General features: G+C 37.8%; 1 protein-coding gene across 2 annotated transcripts in view; it reads right to left on the bottom strand.

Annotated features, from left to right (window-relative positions):
- The window catches only part of bma (SCY1-like protein bma), a 142,406-nt gene that overhangs the window by 85,121 nt on the left and 37,904 nt on the right, over window positions 1-19,381 (bottom strand). For both annotated transcript variants that reach the window (XM_065238669.1, XM_065238670.1), the window contains exons 4-7: window positions 16,339-16,555; window positions 16,060-16,205; window positions 7,023-7,153; window positions 6,792-6,906 (exon numbers count right to left, since the gene is read on the bottom strand). In XM_065238669.1, the coding sequence (XP_065094741.1) occupies window positions 6,792-6,906; window positions 7,023-7,153; window positions 16,060-16,205; window positions 16,339-16,555 (609 nt within the window). The remainder of the gene's footprint in view (window positions 1-6,791; window positions 6,907-7,022; window positions 7,154-16,059; window positions 16,206-16,338; window positions 16,556-19,381) is intronic.

Below are 19,381 nucleotides of genomic sequence, written 5' to 3'. Positions count from 1 at the left end.
TGAACCATGCAAACTTCGACACCTTAGGGATAATTGAATGTAGCCATCGTCCCAAGCTCCCTTCACTCCATTGATGTTGCCAGCTAACGAGCGACTGCTGACGATAAATAGAGAAAAATTCACTATAGGCGATTTGTCGATCATAAATGTCGCCTTCCATAGCGCCCACCTTCGCAAGTGAATCCGCCTTCTCATTGCCCAAAATTGAGCAATGCGAAGGGACCTACGCGAAGGTGATGATGAAAGAGCGCACGGATAAAGTACTAAGCAGTTCTCGTATTTTCAAGAGAAAATACGAGAAGTGCTTTACCGGCCTAATGGAACGGATAGCCTCGACAGAACTGAGACTATCCGTAAAAATAAAGTAGTGGTCTGGAAGAAGTGAAGCAATAGTTTCCAAAGTGTAGTGAATTGCTGCCAGTTCAGCCACATACACAGAACAAGGAGCTTCAAGTTTTCGAGAGGCGCTATGAAATTCATTAAATACACCAAAACCAGCGGACTCCTCTATTAGAGATCCATCTGTGAAAAACGTTCTTGCAGAATCAACATGGCCAAACTTTGCAGCGTATAATGACGGAGCAATCATAGAACGATGATGCTCTGGAATTCCGCGGATTTCCTGCGTCATAGATAAATCAAAATTCACTGAATTGCCGAAATCGGAGAATATTACACGATTGGGAATATTTCTTGAAGGGCTGACATCCTGTGTTAAATATAGGTAGTACAAAGTCATAAAACATGTTTGAGGATTTAGCTCCAGAAGCTTCTCAAAATTTTCGATCACCAGTGGGTTCATTACTTCGCAACGGGTGAGGAGCCTCAGAGATAACTCTGAAAAACGGACGGATAGAGGCAACATGCCCGCCAGCACTTCGAGACTCATAGTATGAGTCGAGTGCATGCATCCTAACGCGATACGAAGACAACGATACTGGATCCGTTCCAGCTTGATGATGTGCGTTTTAGCTGCCGACTGGAAGCAAAAACTACCGTACTCTAAAACCGATAAAATCGTTGTCCGGTACAACGTCAGAAGATCTTGTGGATGGGCTCCCCACCACGTTCCGGTAATTGATCGAAGGAAATTGATCCTTAGTTGGCATTTTCGTCTCAGATACTCAATGTGGGATCTCCAGGTGCATTTGGAATCGAACCAGACCCCAAGATATTTAAAGGACATGGAATGAGTGATCGGTTTACCCAAAAGTTGAAGCTTCGGTTGTGCTGGGCTATGCTTCCTAGAAAAAACGACCAACTCAGTTTTCTCCGTGGAGAATTCGATACCTAGCTGAATAGCCCAAGTAGACAAATTGTCCAAGGTATCCTGTAAGGGTCCTTGCAGGTCAACCTCTTTTGGCCCTGTGATAGACACTACGCCGTCATCTGCAAGTTGTCTCAACGTGCAATTGTCACTAATACAGACATCAATTTCTCTAACGTAGAAATTGTACAAAAGGGGGCTTAAACATGAGCCTTGGGGGAGACCCATGTAGCTAAATCGAAAAGCTGTAGAGTTTCCATGAGAAAAGCTCATATGTTTTTCTGACAGCAAATTGTACAAAAAATTATTCATTAATGGAGACAATCCACAAGCGTGGAGTTTCTCTGAAAGAACTTCAACGGATACTGAATCAAAAGCCCCCTTGATATCCAAGAACACAGATGCCATTTGCTCTTTCTTAGCAAAAGCCAACTGAATTTCCGAGGAAAGCAACGCGAGACAGTCGTTCGTTCCCTTACCCCTACGGAAACCAAATTGAGTATCTGAAAGAAGGTGGTTCGTCTCAACCCATTTGTCGAGGCGAAAAAGGATCATTTTCTCCATCAATTTCCGAATACACGACAGCATCGCGATGGGCCGATACGAATTGTGATCCGACGCGGGTTTATCAGGCTTTTTAATGGCTATCACCCTTACTCGTCTCCAATCGTCGGGAACAATATTGAGCTCCAAGAACTGATTGTACAAGTTCAACATGCGCCTCTTAGCGACGTCTGGGAGGTTTTTCAGCAAGTTGAACTTGATTCTATCAGATCCCGGGGCAGAATTGCCACACGAAAGGAGAGCGAGTGAAAGTTCCACCATTGAAAAAGGCTGACTGATTTCGTCTACCGAATTCGCGGTTTCGCGAGGAGTCAACTGCGACGGCACGGAATCCGGACACACTTTTCGCGCGAATTTAAGAATCCATTGATCCGAGCATTCCTCGCTTTCGTTGTTAGTAGACCGGTTACGCATTCTTCGCGCCGTACTCCAAAGCGTATTCATAGACGTTTCGCGCGACAATCCGTCTACAAACTGCCGCCAGTAACCCCGTTTTTTGGCCTTGATGAGGCTCTTGAGTTCGCGTTCAAGAGATGTGTATGCGTCGAAATGCTCGCGTGTTCCGCGTTTCCGAAAAAGTTTAAACGCGTCGGACTTTTTACGGTAAACCTCCGTGCATTGTTGATCCCACCAGAGCGATGGTGTTTTCTTACGGATTGACGATCGCGGCACCGGTCGTGTTTGAGCTTGAAGGGCGCTGTCGACGATGAGATTAGAGAGGAAATTATATTCCTCCAACGGCGGAAGCTCTTCCACTGACGATACTGTATCGTCTATCGCGGATTGGAACTTAGTCCAATCGATGTTACGGGTTAGATCATACGCGACGTTAACGGATTCTGACGAGTTGAACCCACTGGCAATCGAAATTTTGATCGGCAGATGATCACTACCGTGCGGATCCTGGATTACATGCCAAGTGCAATCCAACGATAGTGAATTGGAGCAAAAGGTGAGGTCTAATCTGCTACCATTCGAGGATGGACCAGCCAAACGTGTTACTTCTCCATTGTTAAGTATTGTCATGTTGAAGTTGTCGCAGAGATCATAAATCAAAGTAGAACGGTTATCATCGTACAGCTCCCCCCAGCCTGTACCGTGGGAGTTAAAATCTCCCATGATCAACCATGGAGCGGGAAGTACCGCACATATGTCGAAAAGTTGTTTGCGATTAACAGAGACTCTAGGAGCAATATATACAGAAGCAATACAAAGGCTCTTACCTTTAATGGTAGCCTGACATGCGACAACTTCAATACCGGGGAATTCGGGAAGATTCACTCTATAGAAGGAATGGCACTTTTTGATCCCCAAAAGTACCCCTCCTCCACGTGAATCCTCACGATCCAATCGAATAATGTTAAAATCAAAAAAAGGGAGATCAATTTCTGAAGAAAGCCATGTTTCACAGAGGGCAAATGCATCGCAATTATTGTTATGGACTAAATACTTGAACGAATCTAATTTCGGAATAAGACTTCGACAATTCCACTGTAGAACAGTGATCAAATCCCCGACCTCGTTTGGAAAATTATCCATCGAAGGAGATGATAGCTGCAAGAAGGGGCCATTTTGAAGTCAATTGCTTCAAGAAGGATTTCACAGTCGGAAGCAATGTGAGGACAATGCTTTTCAGAGGATCAGAAATGTTGAGGTATTTGAGAATGCCGTCCACAATGTCATCAAATGAGAACAGCCCAGATGAAGAAGGGGTTTCTGTTCTTAAAATTGGGGCATCAGGGGTTTTGGATGTCCCCGGAAGAGGTGGAAAATCCTGGGTATAATCAGTTCTGCGGAATCCAGGAGGAGTAGAAGTCTCCTTTTTTCCACCACTCCTTGATTTGGGCAAGCTGATTTGGAGTTCTTGATCTGCAACTTTCCGCGAACGGATGCGTTTTCGTTTCCGGGCAGAACCTTCCGGAAAACTGAAAGAAACTCCCTCCTCAGCCAAGTCAGAGCCAGACTCGTCATCTGACAAAAGAGCGAAGGGATTTGTCTCGTTGGTCGATGGCTTGGCTGTCTTAAGCATTTCTGCAAAAGACCGCCTGGAACGTTCCTTAAGGAAGCGTTTCATTTTGTCCCCGAGCTGTTTGTACGCCGGGCACGACGAGAGAGCATGAGGAGGAGTTCCATTGCAGTACACGCATTTTGGTGCAGTAGCTGCGCAGGCGCCATCCTCATGCTTCTCCCCGCTTGTGGAGCAGCGTGCCTTGTTGCCGCAGTGGGAGGCCGTATGTCCCAACCGCTTACAATTCTGGCAGTTCATGACCCGAGGTACAAACAACCGCACAGGAAGACGAAGTTTTCCCAGCTCGATGTATTGAGGAAGGGCAGATCCAGAAAAGGTCACCCGAAACGAGTCTGTGGGGGTAAAACTCTTTTTACCCTCGCTGAGCGATACTGACTTCATTCTATGAACGGCCAGTATCTTTACCGGAGGAAGCAAGGGGTTCTTGAATCGGCCAACCGCTTGCTTCTCCAGTATCTCGGGGTTCAGGCTCGCCTCAGTGACCACGCCTTCGATCTCCACATCAGAGGCTGGAATGTACACCCTATATTCCAGTGTGAAAAACTGGGAAACAGCAATTTCATTGGCCTGTTTCAGGTTAGCGACGGTCACACGAAGTTTGTTGTGCCTAACCTTCGTTATTTCGGTCACGGCAGAGAATCGCTTTGTCAGATCATCAGATATCTGAACAACATTCAAGGGTTTGTTTTTGGGCTGAAAATAGACAACCCATGGGCCAGTCGAGTCATTCGGGTAGGCCCGCAATCTGGAGCTTTTCTCAGCCTGCCCATTGTCAGACTGAGACGACGAACCATGGATGACATCATCATTTTTCTGAGATGAATGGTCATCCATGTCGTCTTCTGACAAAACATCCATTTTGTTCAACTAGTGGGAGCGCAAAACGCTCTCCCACTGAACGCACAGACGCAATACACAGAAAACACTACAAACACAGAAATACAAAATGAAAATTTAACTAATGGAGGAGGAAAAGAAACAAAAAAAAAAATAAAAACTTATCTGATAATTCTATACTACTACCACCGAGCGTTATATGTGTAGGCGTTTACGCAGATGGCTGGAAGAGACGCGCTGCGTGGATGACCTTCGTTGTGGTGCACTTGATCGAGGCTCGGTACTCAGCGCACACAGGCGCACGATGATTGATGAACGATGTAGATGTAGGAACGGGTGCTCACACTCGATGATGATGATACGTGCGCGGGTATGCGTAAGCGCGTATGCGTGACCACGCAACGATGATGCCCAAATTGGTTCGCGAATTTCCAATAGCACGGATTACTCTTTCCGAAAATGACACTTTCTACTAAAAAAAACTCACTTTTCGATCAATTAACCGGGAACTATGCCAGGAGTCACTTAGTGAGAAAAAAACTGATAATTTATATCAAGCGAATACCGAGAAAACTTCCAAAACAACGGAGCGCGAAACAAGTCGACCGTACTTCTTGCTAGGACGCAGTGAGATGTAAGTAGATGGTTGAAGTATAAGCAATTGAAATTGCATATAAGTAAAACTAAATTCATGGGTAATTTCGCGGAATCGAGTAAATGTGAACGTTTCTGTAATTGTAATTGATGATGAGGCTATTGATCGCGTTCGGGAGATTTAATATCTTGGCATGATTATTGATGACAAACTTAAGTTCAACTATCACATTGACAATGTCATCAAGAAATCCATGAAGTATGGAATTCTATGTCGACTGTTACCAGTAAAATACAGCTATACAAATCAATCATCTTTCCTCATCTGGAATTTTGAACTTCCATTTTATTGTTGGCCAATGCATCACAAAAATCTTTATTACAGCACTTGCAGAATACAATAATGCGTTTGATTTTGAGATGTAATAGATTCACTTCCTCAACTTTGATGCTGGATGCTTTAAAGTTGGTGAAGGAAAAGATATGTTTATTTCACCATGGTGTTCATTTTTAAAGTAGTTAAAAGTTTGCTGTCTCGATATCTATGTGATCGATATGAATGAGGAAGTGACTGTATCTTGACGAAGTTATCTCTAATGGATCATTTTGTGTGGATAGCTGCCATAAAGAGATTTTAATTTGTAATATTTGGTCTCAGCCTATATTGGACACATCCCTCCCAATAGCGCGTCCAGTATCAAACTAGAATAAGAACCCATGGTGTTACATATAAAGCTACATGAGAACTCTAAAACAAGGTTGTCAAGCATTGCTTGTAACATTATGAACACAAGACCACATTAGCCAACACCTGGAAATGTTTCAAAAATCCCTTGGGAAGTTGCTCAAACTTTCATTAAGTAAGATGGTTCAGATCTCACCATGAATAAATTCAGGATTTTTTTTCCTGAAAAAAAAAAAACATCTATTTCCTATAACTATGGTTTATTGAAAAACATCAAATACGTCATCTCAAAAATTGAGTATTAATTTTCGGGAATGTATTGGATATAATCGATAAGACCTCCACCAACTCATATAGGTCTTGTTATTGCGGTAAAACTAGATTTCAACTTGATTGGTAAACACGGGCTTACTATTGTTAATTTATTGTATTTATTGACCGACGTATTTTCAATGCTGCCTCTTTATAACCAGTTTTCACAAAAGGTCCATTCATTCTCCCTTATTTGGTGTTTCCCGGAACGGAAAATCATATAGGGTAAAATGGTATAATATGCCCCCTGAGGTTAAATGCGCCCGCGTAGTTTTTCATCCATTTTTCGTTCTTTATTGTAGGATTTTATATGCAGAAATGGTAGTTGACATGCTGCTCGTCAAATTCACGAATCTCGAACTGTTAAGCGCTGTAAAACTGCGTGGGGCCTTTTTATCCCTGGCATATTATACCATTTTACCCTACAGTATGTGCTATAGAATATCTCAATCCATGTCGAATGAAAACAAACCTCTCAGTCTGGAGTATCGCTTTCAACTTACCCGTGGTATGAAGGGCAGCACCTCCCGCAGCGTACTGCGATAGAAGTGGGTTTTCTGCGTGGGATCCTTCATGTTGATGACGTCCAGAAATTGCAATGCTTGAACGGCAGGGTCACTGGTGCAATAGGAAAGTTGGCGTTCGGAGAAATTAAATAATACGATTTAGTATCCATGGTAGACGGTGTTGAATAAATATGCATAACGTGTGGGTAGAATTGTACTTAAGCTTACCTGAAATACTTTATGAGTGTCAGTAGTTGAGCTGTAGGCCTAGCACCAGGAGACTTTTTTAGTAAACGAGTTGTAGCCTCTTGCAGAGGAATTGGTATCCGGGGTAGAAAATTGTGCACTGCCTCATCTAGCTGTTGATAGAAATTATAATTCAATTATGTATTTTTTGTGGAAATATGAGTACATGCAATTTTTTTTACGAGATTTTGAATTTTTCGGTTTTCCTTCATGCAGGATAGGGACAACATTTTTAATGCCATCTGATTTTTTTTTTTACAGATTTTTTGTGATTTTCGACTCAAGTTGCATTAACTTTGTATGCAAATTGAGATCACATGATCAAAGCTAGAGGCGAAAAAAGAAGAATTGAGTGTAGAACTAATTCTTCAAATTTAATAATACTCCGATAAACATTTTTTTTTAATAAAGAATTAAAAAAAAAAAAAAAATGCTTATGAAAAATTCAAGTGTCACACCAAATATACCATGTTGAATAACATGCATTTTATGGTAACATTGATCTATTTTTGTAAAAACAGTTATGTTAATGATGTTCATTCTAAATACATTTTAAACTGCTTATACCAATGGCCTAGTTCTTACTGAAATAGACATTAATTACTTGCGACACTTTGAAAGAAAATGTCACCTGACACGCTGTTGGCATTAAATCCAACAGCATCACGCTGTGTAGTCACATCGGGAGCCTACAAGTGTGCGTTGTTAGCAACGAAAAAAGCAGCTCTCACTAATGAATATAATCTTTATACAAGTCAACCCTACACATGAACGCAGCCAGACAACCTACATATCGTGCCATCAATGCTACAGCTAGGTATCCTTATATGAAAGGTACCTAGTTGTATGGTAGCATCAAGGGGACGATATGAACCTACGTACAGCAGCTTGCCAGTTGGCAGAAGCGATGGCAACAGGTCACAAAAAGTTCATTATACGTTATATTCATTTAACTATGCCATTTGGATCTACTTTCCACATGTACAACACATAAAGCTGTGTTGTACTAGAGAGGGGATACTGTGGAACCGTAGAACGGAATTCCATTGGGAAATAAGCAAAATGTTTCCAATGCCCACCTAATCAAATCTACTGCAGGAGAGTAGGGGAGAAGGGCGTAAAATGCCCATGCTAAGGCAGATCTCCGTTTAATCCATAAAGTGAATCGATATTAAAGTGTAATGCCACCTTAATGCTGTATTAGACTATTGGAAAGATATTACAAATAATATGCTCAACGAAAATAGCTAAATTCTTGTTTAAATTGGTAAAATTAAAAAGGTCAACAAAAACCTATTTTCGAAATACTGCGGGTCAAAATGCCCATACTGATTCCATGCCAAGGAAGCATACATTTAGGCTTTATCTATGCTCTTCCTCTATTGAATTTCAAAGGTTCACGCTTGATAGTTTTGTTTTCCCGACAACAATTCGCGGGGCGCATTGAGTAACAGATAGTATTGTTGAAAATAAATAAACAGCTATCGAGCATCAATTTTAACATAAAATTGAGTTATAATAGACGCAAATTTCAACTCAATCAAACGTACTTTCGAACGTTTCAGTCTCGGAGCACTTAATTTTACATGAAATGTTTGTTTACGTCTCATCCTTTATGACAAAGATGGATTCCGTCACGTGTAAGATTAGGTATTTCTAAGTGTGTACCTAACAACTTGCAAATCGTCTTCAGTGCTGTTGGCTGTTTGATGAAATTACTTTGCTAGTGGCTGTTTGATGGCTTTCTGACAAAATTGTTTTTCTCTTTAATAAATTTCATATTACTTTTATTATATATATTATTATATATTTCCATTCACATCGTACGTTTAAAGTGTAACATATACAAGCAATTTTTTGGCATCACATCACCCCTATTTACCCTATCTGTAAAATTTTATATATAATTTATGTATGGTTCCATGTTGGGTGTCAATTAGTCGAAATGTTAACTGTGTTAAGCATAGATTGTATATTTAAATAAGTGACCCAGACAGGTGTACCCTTTTGTACATATATTGTTCTGTCTAGAAGACAACTTTTCTTTTACACCTTTTGGAATGGTTACTTGAACATGGAGCATTGACATTGCAAGCTAAGATGTTGGATCATGATGGAGTTGGGTTCCTATGTAGCAAAGAGTTATTGATAAGGACTAACCACGGAAAAAATGTACATCAAAACAGCTGCATGTTTTTTACCACGGCACCAAATAACTTGAAATTTTGAGATTCTAGAGAAGTAAAAACTATGTCATTATTCAACGACTAGTTTTAATAAGAATGTCAAAACAGACAAATTATTGCCTCTAATTTTGTGAACAAATGAGAAAAATTGCATTGTTTCTTTTTTTCATTTCTTGATAAACTTGTTCACATCTTCATGGTGTGATGGAAATTCGTGATTTCGTTAAAGCAATAAAGGGTTAATTTTTCTCATGTTATGAAGGGTTTAGATCTCTTACATCAAATTGAACCTAAATTCGGCAGAGTAATTTCTGACCATGTAATAAAATATTTGCCATAACAATTCGGCAGATCTCGTGAGCCAATACCAACAGTGACAAACGATTTCCCTTTCATAAATGCTATTTACAAATTCAAGACCGCACTTTTTTTAAGATCATGTTGCTCTTTATATCGAAATTGGGTTAAACATTTCTCAGACTTTCATATAAAATACACGTTTAATGTAAACGAACTGTAGAATCCTCCTTGAAAAATTTAAAGCATTTAGTATTAAGATTAAAAAGCTACAGTTGTTTTTGTTCTTCTCCATTTTTTTTTTGAGAATATTCTTTAGTTAAAAAATAACTATATGCTAGAGGCGAGAAATTTACCTTTCTGGCAGGTTCGGACATTTTTAGAGTTGGAAAATATGTTGCCTTCCTTGGGCATAGAATATCAATGTGCATGCTACACATTATCCGAATGCAGAAATGGTGCAGTCTTAGAAGAAAGCTCTCAATTAACAATGAAAGTGCACTAAGACCACTAAGCTGAAGGCAGAATCTATGTTATTGCTGGGATGTCTCAGCAAAAATACATAGGATGCTAATAGATGGTAATTGAAACTCTGATTGCCTCCGACGATGGAAAACAAATTGCTAAAAATATATACACAGGTTGACTGTACATAACGACTACCAACCGTTTGAAATGAGCACATCACCGTAAATCTCTTGAAGTGATATTTCCATCAGCACTTTGGATCACAATCAGCGGTTACACCGGTCCTTCCCGGAATTGTTTGATTTGTAAAACTTTTTCAGATCAAACTAAATTGCGTATGGCGGTGATTAGGATATTTATGAGCCGAAGTAAAATTTTATCAAACTGACATGGTGGCAATCTAGATGCGAAAGATAAATACACCTTGCACGTGTTCGGCAAAGTTAAGCAATTATTGAGCATAATGAAGAAAGTTTGTATCATGTCAATCCTCGTTGGTAGGAGAAATGTTTTTGCAAAATAGTAGAAGCATACCTATTCTCTTTGAAACCATGTAAAAGCTGAATCTGAATGACTAAGTTACTGATTGTGACTGTGTCACTTTGTTAATCAATAAAAAAGATTAAAGTTTAACTGTTCTTTGTGCTTATAACCGTCTCAACGAAGCAATAGATAGCAATCATTTTTAGGCAATATAGTTGTATATGGCATGAGTATGGGTAATTTTATATCATTTTCCCAGATCGAATGATAAGCCTTTTGTTTTGACTTGCGAAATGAGACCCTTGGCTAGATTCCTGGAAATCGAATTTACTGCTTGGTGACTTCAGTATAACGGAACCTTGAGAGCTTGCGACTGGAGCAATTCTTATGATCTGAGTGTATTCAGCTATTTCAGCAAAAACGCTTCATTGCATCAACTTTCCGACGTTTCGGTGATTTTATTGCAACTTTTTCAAGGAATTTCTAAAATAGTATTATGTTTGATTTAAAAAGATTTTTGAAGGATTTATCGTTTGTGTTCCTTACAGATGCTGCGTTTTCTTGTTGTCTGTATATGTAGTTTTACATAAATTCGTCTTATTTCTAATGGCGTCCATCTACGACTGTCACTTAGCGATTTCCCACAAATCTGCGTTCTCCCGTTTGAATAGATTTTCGCTAAGTTTCTACCTAAAGTGTGCTTTTTCTTGATAAAGTTTGTGGTCGAGTGGAATGAGTGGTATTGTGTTGCTTTTTACTTTCAAGTTGTGTGGATTGTGTTTACATGTAAGTTCGCGAGTCATATTGAGTTTTCACGAACTTTTCCATCACTGATTGTAAATTTCCTACTTTTATTCGTATTAATATTTGCGTTGTTTTTCATGGCATGAAGAATTCCAGCATACACTTCATTAAAGCCATCTGTGTATGTTCGTTTGTTGATACAATCTTGACTGTTTGCAATATGACACATCTCCAGTAGACGATTGACTCACATATGGCGAGTGGGTGAAAATGGTAATGACGTATAGATATCAGTCAAATTGGATGACATTTTTTATTCCAACATCATTTTTGTATTTGCGGATCTTAAAACTAGTTGTCGCATGACCAGTTTTGGCTTTGCTTTGATTCGCCGATTGTTTTTCATGTTTGTCTATTGATGAATTTAAGCAAAGGTAAAACTGGCCATGCGACACCTAGTTTTCAGATTTGCAATTACAAAACTGATGATGTACTAAAAATATTCCATACGACTTGACAGGTAGCAACACGTCATTATTATGTTTCACATCATTTCCATCTGCTGGTCGACCGTCACGTAAATTCATTAATAGTTTTTACCTTTCCTAGATCGAGCTGGTGGTCGTTTTCAATGCTGTGTTTCAGGAGGGCTGTTTTTTCGACACAATAATTACCATTCGAATAATTCGGCAGATAGAGTAAAGTAGGGCAAGAGTATGTAGGCGGCAACAACACACACTACTGGTCCGAAAGCCAGGTGAAATGATGGACCAATGATTTTGATTAGAATTGAAACCTCTACTGAATACTAGCTTACAAGAAAAATATTGTTTATTTAGAATAATGCACGGAAAAGTAGTCAATAGAAGTTTGAAAATTTTACGCTTTTTGAATTTTGATATAAAATTACAATTTTTCGAAAGTGGTATTATGATGATGATGATTATTATAACCTGAGTATCCAGTACTATGATTGGTCTATATGATAGTTTTTGGTTATTTATCAGCAGATAATATAGGAAAGACCTAATTTATGAGAGACCTTTCCATTATTGGATTCGAGTGAGGCAAGGGTACGAATGGCTTAGAATGGTGCTTAAATCGTTTCGATTTTTAAAAATATTGATTTTAACAATTTTCAATCTTGAATTAGTATGTTTTAGTGCAACAATATTACATCAGATTTGTAAGATTTTTTGCTTATTTCCACCGCTAAAAACTACGAACTTTTAACACTTGGACAAAGAAAATAGATTAGTGAATACAAAGAATAGGTGCGTAAATATGACGCATTATGGCCCAATTTTGATTAGTTATTGATTGAGAAAGCATTCATTCAATTAAAACAGACATTGACATGAAGCGTTTAATTAAATGCGTTCCAGTGGGGCAAAAGTACGCAGCCGGAACCCTTTGTGAAAAACGTAATGATTTTTCAAATAGCTATCCATAAAGAAGGGCCAAATAGATAAGGAATCGACGCACAGTTATAAATTAAAATTAGGTTATATCGTAAAAAAGATACATGATCCTTAACACTAAGTGCGTACTCTTGCCTCATGTTACTCTACAGTTCTGTACTTATTGGTTAAAAATGTTTTTTTATCCTCAAATTTAAACCTGTACAATAAATGGTAGAGACTTATGAAGGTTTAATAGTCGCACAAAAGTTGAAGGATTTTAGATGCATTTTTAAAATCTATAAGTAGGGAAGAATAGGATAAAACGGCCAATTAATCATGAAATACTAATCAACCAGATCTATATAAAACTTGCAGCAATAAATTTAGTCAATTGTGATCCCTAGCGTACTTTCCATAATTATATTGATTGTCAGAGAATTTACTTTTCATTTGATTATGTTTTATCATGAAACAAACATAGTCTAAATAATGCAACCAAAACATCATGCGGGGTAAGGGTAAGACGGTCAAATTGAATATCCTGACTTCGGTTTCTATCTTCGGAAAAGTTGTACAGTGGATCAAGGCCTTTTGGTAGGAGGCAGTTCTGAATTTTCTCACTACGCGGTGTTAATTGCATATCGATTTTCTGTATATGCTAGCTTGAGATTTTAAGCATCTACGAAGTTTCCGTCTTGGTTTAGGTGATAGCTAACTTTCGTGTGGAAGATATGTTAGGTCACTATAATTTTACAACGCATGCCGTTTTGGTCCGTTTGGAACCTTCTTCTGGGACTCTAAAATTGTTTATTAACATTTCAGTTGTTTGAAAATATCTTTTAATAATAATGTTATTTTAACCAATAATACGGATTGAGGGAGAAAAGCAATGCTGAACATTCTACTACTGTGTACTGAATTACAGTGCGTGAAAATTGGACAGGGTTTTTGACGGAATTATTAATCCGAGCCGTTTGAGTGGGAGTAAATGCACGATAAAATTCAGCGTGGGTGAATACCAAATGCTACACATATAAAAATGTTGAAAACAGAAACTCTGACCTCGGGACATTTTCACGTTCCACAGAACCACACTAGACGTGAAAGCTGTAATTATTGGTGAAAATAACCAATTTATTAAAACACATTTTCAAACAACTAAAATATTAAAAAAAAAAATTAGAGTCGCTGAAGAAGGTCCCCAACGGTTTTGGTCCAGAGTGGACAAAAAAAATAAAAATTCTGTATTTGGATTTTGTTGAGACTGAAAAACCATTCACAACACACATTAATTGCCAGTCGAACCGTAGCAAACAACAATTTATTGACATTTGGGTCACGCTACCTGTTTTTGACATTGCACCATAAAATCCAGATTTTTTTTTAAATGTTTTAACAAATTTTCCCAGAAGCTGGTGCAATTTAAAATTCGACTATGTAGCATTCTACTGGATATTTTCATTTGCTTTCTGGGAAAACATGTGTGATAAGAAATCAACCAGCTTAAAGTAGCGGCTTGTCTTCTTGTCTGCAAGCTGAAAATGTATTGCCTATATTCCAATATCGATCATACGAACACCATCTACTAATATGGATATAGAGGAATCGTCAGGTAATGGTCCGTTATCCTATTATTTAATAATAGTTCATCATCCTATTATTTGAACATTCGGTTGTAACGACAAGGATGGTGTTTTAACTAGTACCGTTGTTAAGTTTCACCCTGATTAAAATCTGTATTCTTATTCCCAAATCATCAAGAGTTATTTCCTGTTTTTCTTTGCAATAGCAGAAATAAATCCATTGTTTCAGAGTTATCAAGTCAATTATGCGTTTGGTACAATACTTTAGTTCAAAAGCTACCGATCGAATTCAATGAGAACGTGTGAAATGAATGTTCGCACCAAATTTTTCTCAAAAACAAAAGAAGCGCTCCGACCGAATCAATTGTTATCTTCATACGATAGACCGAAGTGAATTTAATCGCGTTTGAATGGCGTTTTAATGCATTAGGTCTTATTTAAAATGCGTCGAGGTGGGGTCAAGAAGCAGTGTTAGATTTTTAACAATATCTCAATACTATATCTGAAAACATTACATTTTGTGAAAAAAAAAAATCCACTCGAAAATTAGAACCAAAGAGCGGGCTGTGCTTAGTAGGCCCAAAATTAGATCTAAGCCCTATTAAACTTTAATTCATAAAGTTCATTACGTGTTATGTAGAATATTCGGAAAATGTTTTCAATTTACAATGATTTTTCACTACCTCTGACCAGTGCAGTGGTTTAAGTCTGGAAAATGTTCATGGTTGAACCGACTTGTTCCTTAATCATGGCTAACCAAAGTAATAAAAGTCATGCAAAACGCCTGAAATGCAACGGATTCTTTAGAATATAAGAAAATTGCAACAAGGTAGGGGAAATGGATGTAATGTCGGCCTAAATGCCCCTAGTTTGGGCTCATACATAAATTTAGCAATCGATCAAATTTTCAATAGCGACCAAAAATATCCATTAGTTTCGTCCCAATGGCGCCTTCATCTAGATAAAATTGATAAATATCAGGTTTTTAACAATGGGTCCAATCTTAGATCCGCAGGCCAACATTAAAGCCATTTCCCCTATCAAACAGATTACAAAATTGTTTTGAACTTACAATGGTGAAACTTATTTGACACATAACTCGATCAAAACTTTCCTCTTGTTGACTGAATTGCTACATATCGACATGTTGACAACGATATTAATTATTGGGAAACGCGAGTAACTCAGAGTTACTCAAAATTTGCTCAAAAATTGCTCATGATTTAAAGCTGTCTTACCCCTAGCTAAGACCCTTTGATGTATGTTAAAATTGAATATTTCCAAGAAGATGTTTTGACCCACAGTGCTAACAATGTTTAAGGATTTTTAAACAAGCGTAGTGAACGACCTAGCTATGAATGTTTTCAATTTAATACGATATTTGCCACTCAAAATTCTGAATAAATATTTTATTTTACACCGTGATAATTTAATGAAAGCTAAATGAGGATTCAGGTGGATAAAAATTGCTTAAAATGTATGTTGTTCCGATTCTAAACAATATTTTTCATTACAATCGGCTTGTGCCTTGTTTTCATTAACCGTTATTATTATGTTGCTGACGGGGTACCCGGGTACCCTGCTTCAATTTGAATAATACGGTCTAGAAAAATGCCAAACATTTAATGTTGATTGCCCTGTAGAGAGAAGCATTGATAATTTGACATACTCTTATGTGTATTATGTACCTAGCTATAAGAGCATGAGTAGATGACATTTGAAATTGATTAAGAAACCTTCACGTACACTTCCTGAATAACATTTAAGCATTCTGCTGCTTGATTCCAGCGAACATTCTGATTCCCATTCCCGATGGAAATTATTACATATAATACAAAGCACAAAGCATACTTACTGTTTCCATTTGTTTGAGATACGCAGGTGGTGAATTCCCGGACTGTATTAACGGTCTCCCGTGGTTGAATATGGCACATATCACCATTCCGAGCGAGAACATATCGCTCAGTATGCTGCAGTTGGAGTTGATCTGGTTTTCAGGTGCTGTCGCAATTTTTCGTTATTTGCACGACCGGGGATGGGAGAACCGGAAAACGGGAAGCAGCAAGATTAAATATATTCAGCTAGATTGTGATGGTTTTTTTTTACTGAGCAACTCAATTTTGCGTTCCCTTACCCATGTAATCCAGATTGGGCTGCACCATTTTGGATGTTCGTGTGGACCAAGACTGGCATGGTACCGGATCGGTGGCGTCGGTTTCGTTTACCCGTTCGGTGAATTCAAAACCCGCCAGTTTCCACGTACCCTTTTTCGTGATCAAAATCGATGAGGGACATACGTTCCGGTGTATCACTTGGCCTGAATAGTGCAAGAACGAAAGTGCTTCTGTGATCTGCGAATAGATGAAAAGAATAGAAAATATTTGTCTTAAAAACATAATATGTTGTTCGAAGGGGATAGAAATCAGTCTTTGTATCTTTTTTAGAACTACAAATATTTTATTAACGGTCATTTGCATTCAATTGATTTATGGTTTAGGGCGTTCGGTTTGAATTTTCGAAATATAAGGTACACTGGGGGAAGTGTGACTTGGGGGTAGGTACGTAGAATCATCGGCTTGTGTGATAGAAATCTTGTTAATTTTATCTGATTGGCAATAGAATGTGAAAATTTGTGTTAAATTATATCAAAGGCATGCAAAGTTGAAAGAAATTTGACCAAAAAATCAGTTTTAGCGCTATTTCACAAACTCATCATTATGGAATCTTCAAATCAAGTTTAATCTTCCATAACTGAAATTTGTCTATGGCAGCCATAATAACTTATTTCATCTGTTTATAATGGTAATCTGCAACATTGTATGACATAATTGATGAAATGTACTTTGACATATTAATACGGTCGTGAAGCTATGCCGTGGATACACTTGTAACTTTGATTTGTATAATAAATTATGATCACATCCATGATCACACTTGTATAGTTTTAGGATGAGCTCATATTTTATTATACCAATAACGCTCGTGTTTGTAGCTTGTCATTCAAGTGAATCCGCGGCATTAAAATGACATAAACTCATTCAAATGTAACATTTTTTCAATTTAAGTGATACTGCAGGATTAACCGACAAATCAATGGAATAAAACGCCTAAATGTATACTTGGGGAAACGTTACTATTGTTACGGTACGTTAGTATGTTGCGTTAGGTTTATATTGTTGTGTATGGAGCAGTTGTGGCACCAGTGCTAAAATTTAACGTTTTGCGCAATGACCATAGAGAAGACACACAAACACAAACTGGCAAGCGGAACAAATGTCATGACATTTCTAAACTGTTTTCTGCAGGCGACAGAACATTTTCGCACAATGAAGCAGACAAGACCAGTGGCACGTTCATCACAAATTTATGTCATGTAGAATTTTGCTGATTTCTGGCTAATTATAGCATTTATTTGATGTTTATTGCATGGAATTATAAGATAAGATTGAACACTAACCACTCATAAGCATAGATGTTGAAATGATGCGTAAATAAGGGTGTTGTTTATTGAAAGGGTTAGAAAGAAAGGGGAGCAAGTGACTCTTCATCGACTTTATTTTTTGATAGCCACAGCTTTATAAACAGATTTTGCACTATTTCTGCCACATAGTTTGATAAAGGAGGTTCTCATCTAACTTCCAGAATGACACACGAATCAAGGAATGTGTTTGCAGCTGAATTATTAACGAAAGAGAAAGTCGATGAAGAGAATCGATCAAAGTCACGTACCCCCGAGCAAAGTAAAATATCAAATTGATAACAAGTTCTATTACCCGGTTATCACTTTTTGATAACTGAATATGTTATCATTATGGTTGAATTAACAGCCAACATAACAAAAATGATAACAAAAAATTGCTCGTTGGATATCACAAAAATAACTAATTTTGTTATCATTGATAATATCTTGATAACATATTCTGTAAGCCATACAAATTCATTCCATTAATTTCAAATCATGTTATCATTTTGATATCAAAACCTTACGCTGATAACTGAAATATGATTAGGAATTAAAAGCAGTATTTTTTATTGTTTCAATGAGAATAACATTTAAAGTTATGAACTAACCTTGCATCGTTAATAAATATGTAGTGATTTTTTCATGATAATAACTGATAACAAAATTGATCAAGGCTCATAACTAAATAAGTTATGCGATAAAAACTGAAAACAAAATGATATCTGGGATAACAAGACTTGTTATCTAGATGATATCGGGTTGTTATTCTACTTTGCTCGGGCACCCCTCCCGAGCAAAGGATTATACCAAATTGATAACAAGTTCTGATACCCGATTATCAAGATTTGATAACTGAACATGTTATCATTGTGGTTGAATAAGCAGCCAACATAACACAAATTATAAAAAAAAATACTCCGTGGATATCAAAAAATAACTGATTTAGTTACCATTGAAAACATCTTGATAACAAATCCTGTGATCCGCGCAAATAGTTTCAACAAATTTCAAATTATTTTGATGATTTTGTTTTAAAACCTTTCGCAGATAACTGAATCATGATTGGCAGTGTGGTTTTTTTCTCACCATGTGGATAACATTTGAAGTTTTAAAGTAAACTTGCATAATATCATATTGTTTCATGATAACAACTGATAACAAAATTAGTCGATGTTGATAACTAAATTAGATATGTGATAACAACAGAAAACAAAATGATATCTGGAATAACAAAACTTGTTTTCAAGATGGTATCAAGTTGTTATTTTACTTTGCTAACCCCCTCAATTTACTGTCACACGTAAAGCTTGCAGCTAAAATGTAATTTCAATAAACTGATTGAAAAATAATGTGATACGACATTTTTCCTATGCGCTATCTCCGCCGTTTGCTTGTAATGTAGAAATACACGACCGCCCGTGTGCTGGCTGTTTTGTTTTGCTCTGGACGATGGTTTGCAAAAAATGTACTGTTTCCACCTCTGGTATGGAGGTCTTCATACCTCGCGTATGCTGTGGCTGTCAAATCCAATACATAACGCGTCTACACCCAACCAGGGGATGTAAGATTTGCTTACATTTATGTGGGATTCATTGACATTCCACTGCGTCCTAGCAAGAAGTACGGTCGACTTAGTTCGCGCTCCGCTATTTTGGAAGTTTTCTCGCTATTCGCTTGATTTAAATTGTCAGTTTTTTCTCGCTTAGAGTTCCCA

The sequence above is a fragment of the Ochlerotatus camptorhynchus genome, unplaced genomic scaffold (genome assembly GCF_037179485.1).
Source record: "Ochlerotatus camptorhynchus isolate MF236.1 unplaced genomic scaffold, CSIRO-AGI_Acam_v1.1 ptg000867l, whole genome shotgun sequence".
Taxonomy (NCBI): domain Eukaryota; kingdom Metazoa; phylum Arthropoda; class Insecta; order Diptera; family Culicidae; genus Ochlerotatus; species Ochlerotatus camptorhynchus.
This window is presented reverse-complemented; position numbering and strand designations above follow the sequence as displayed.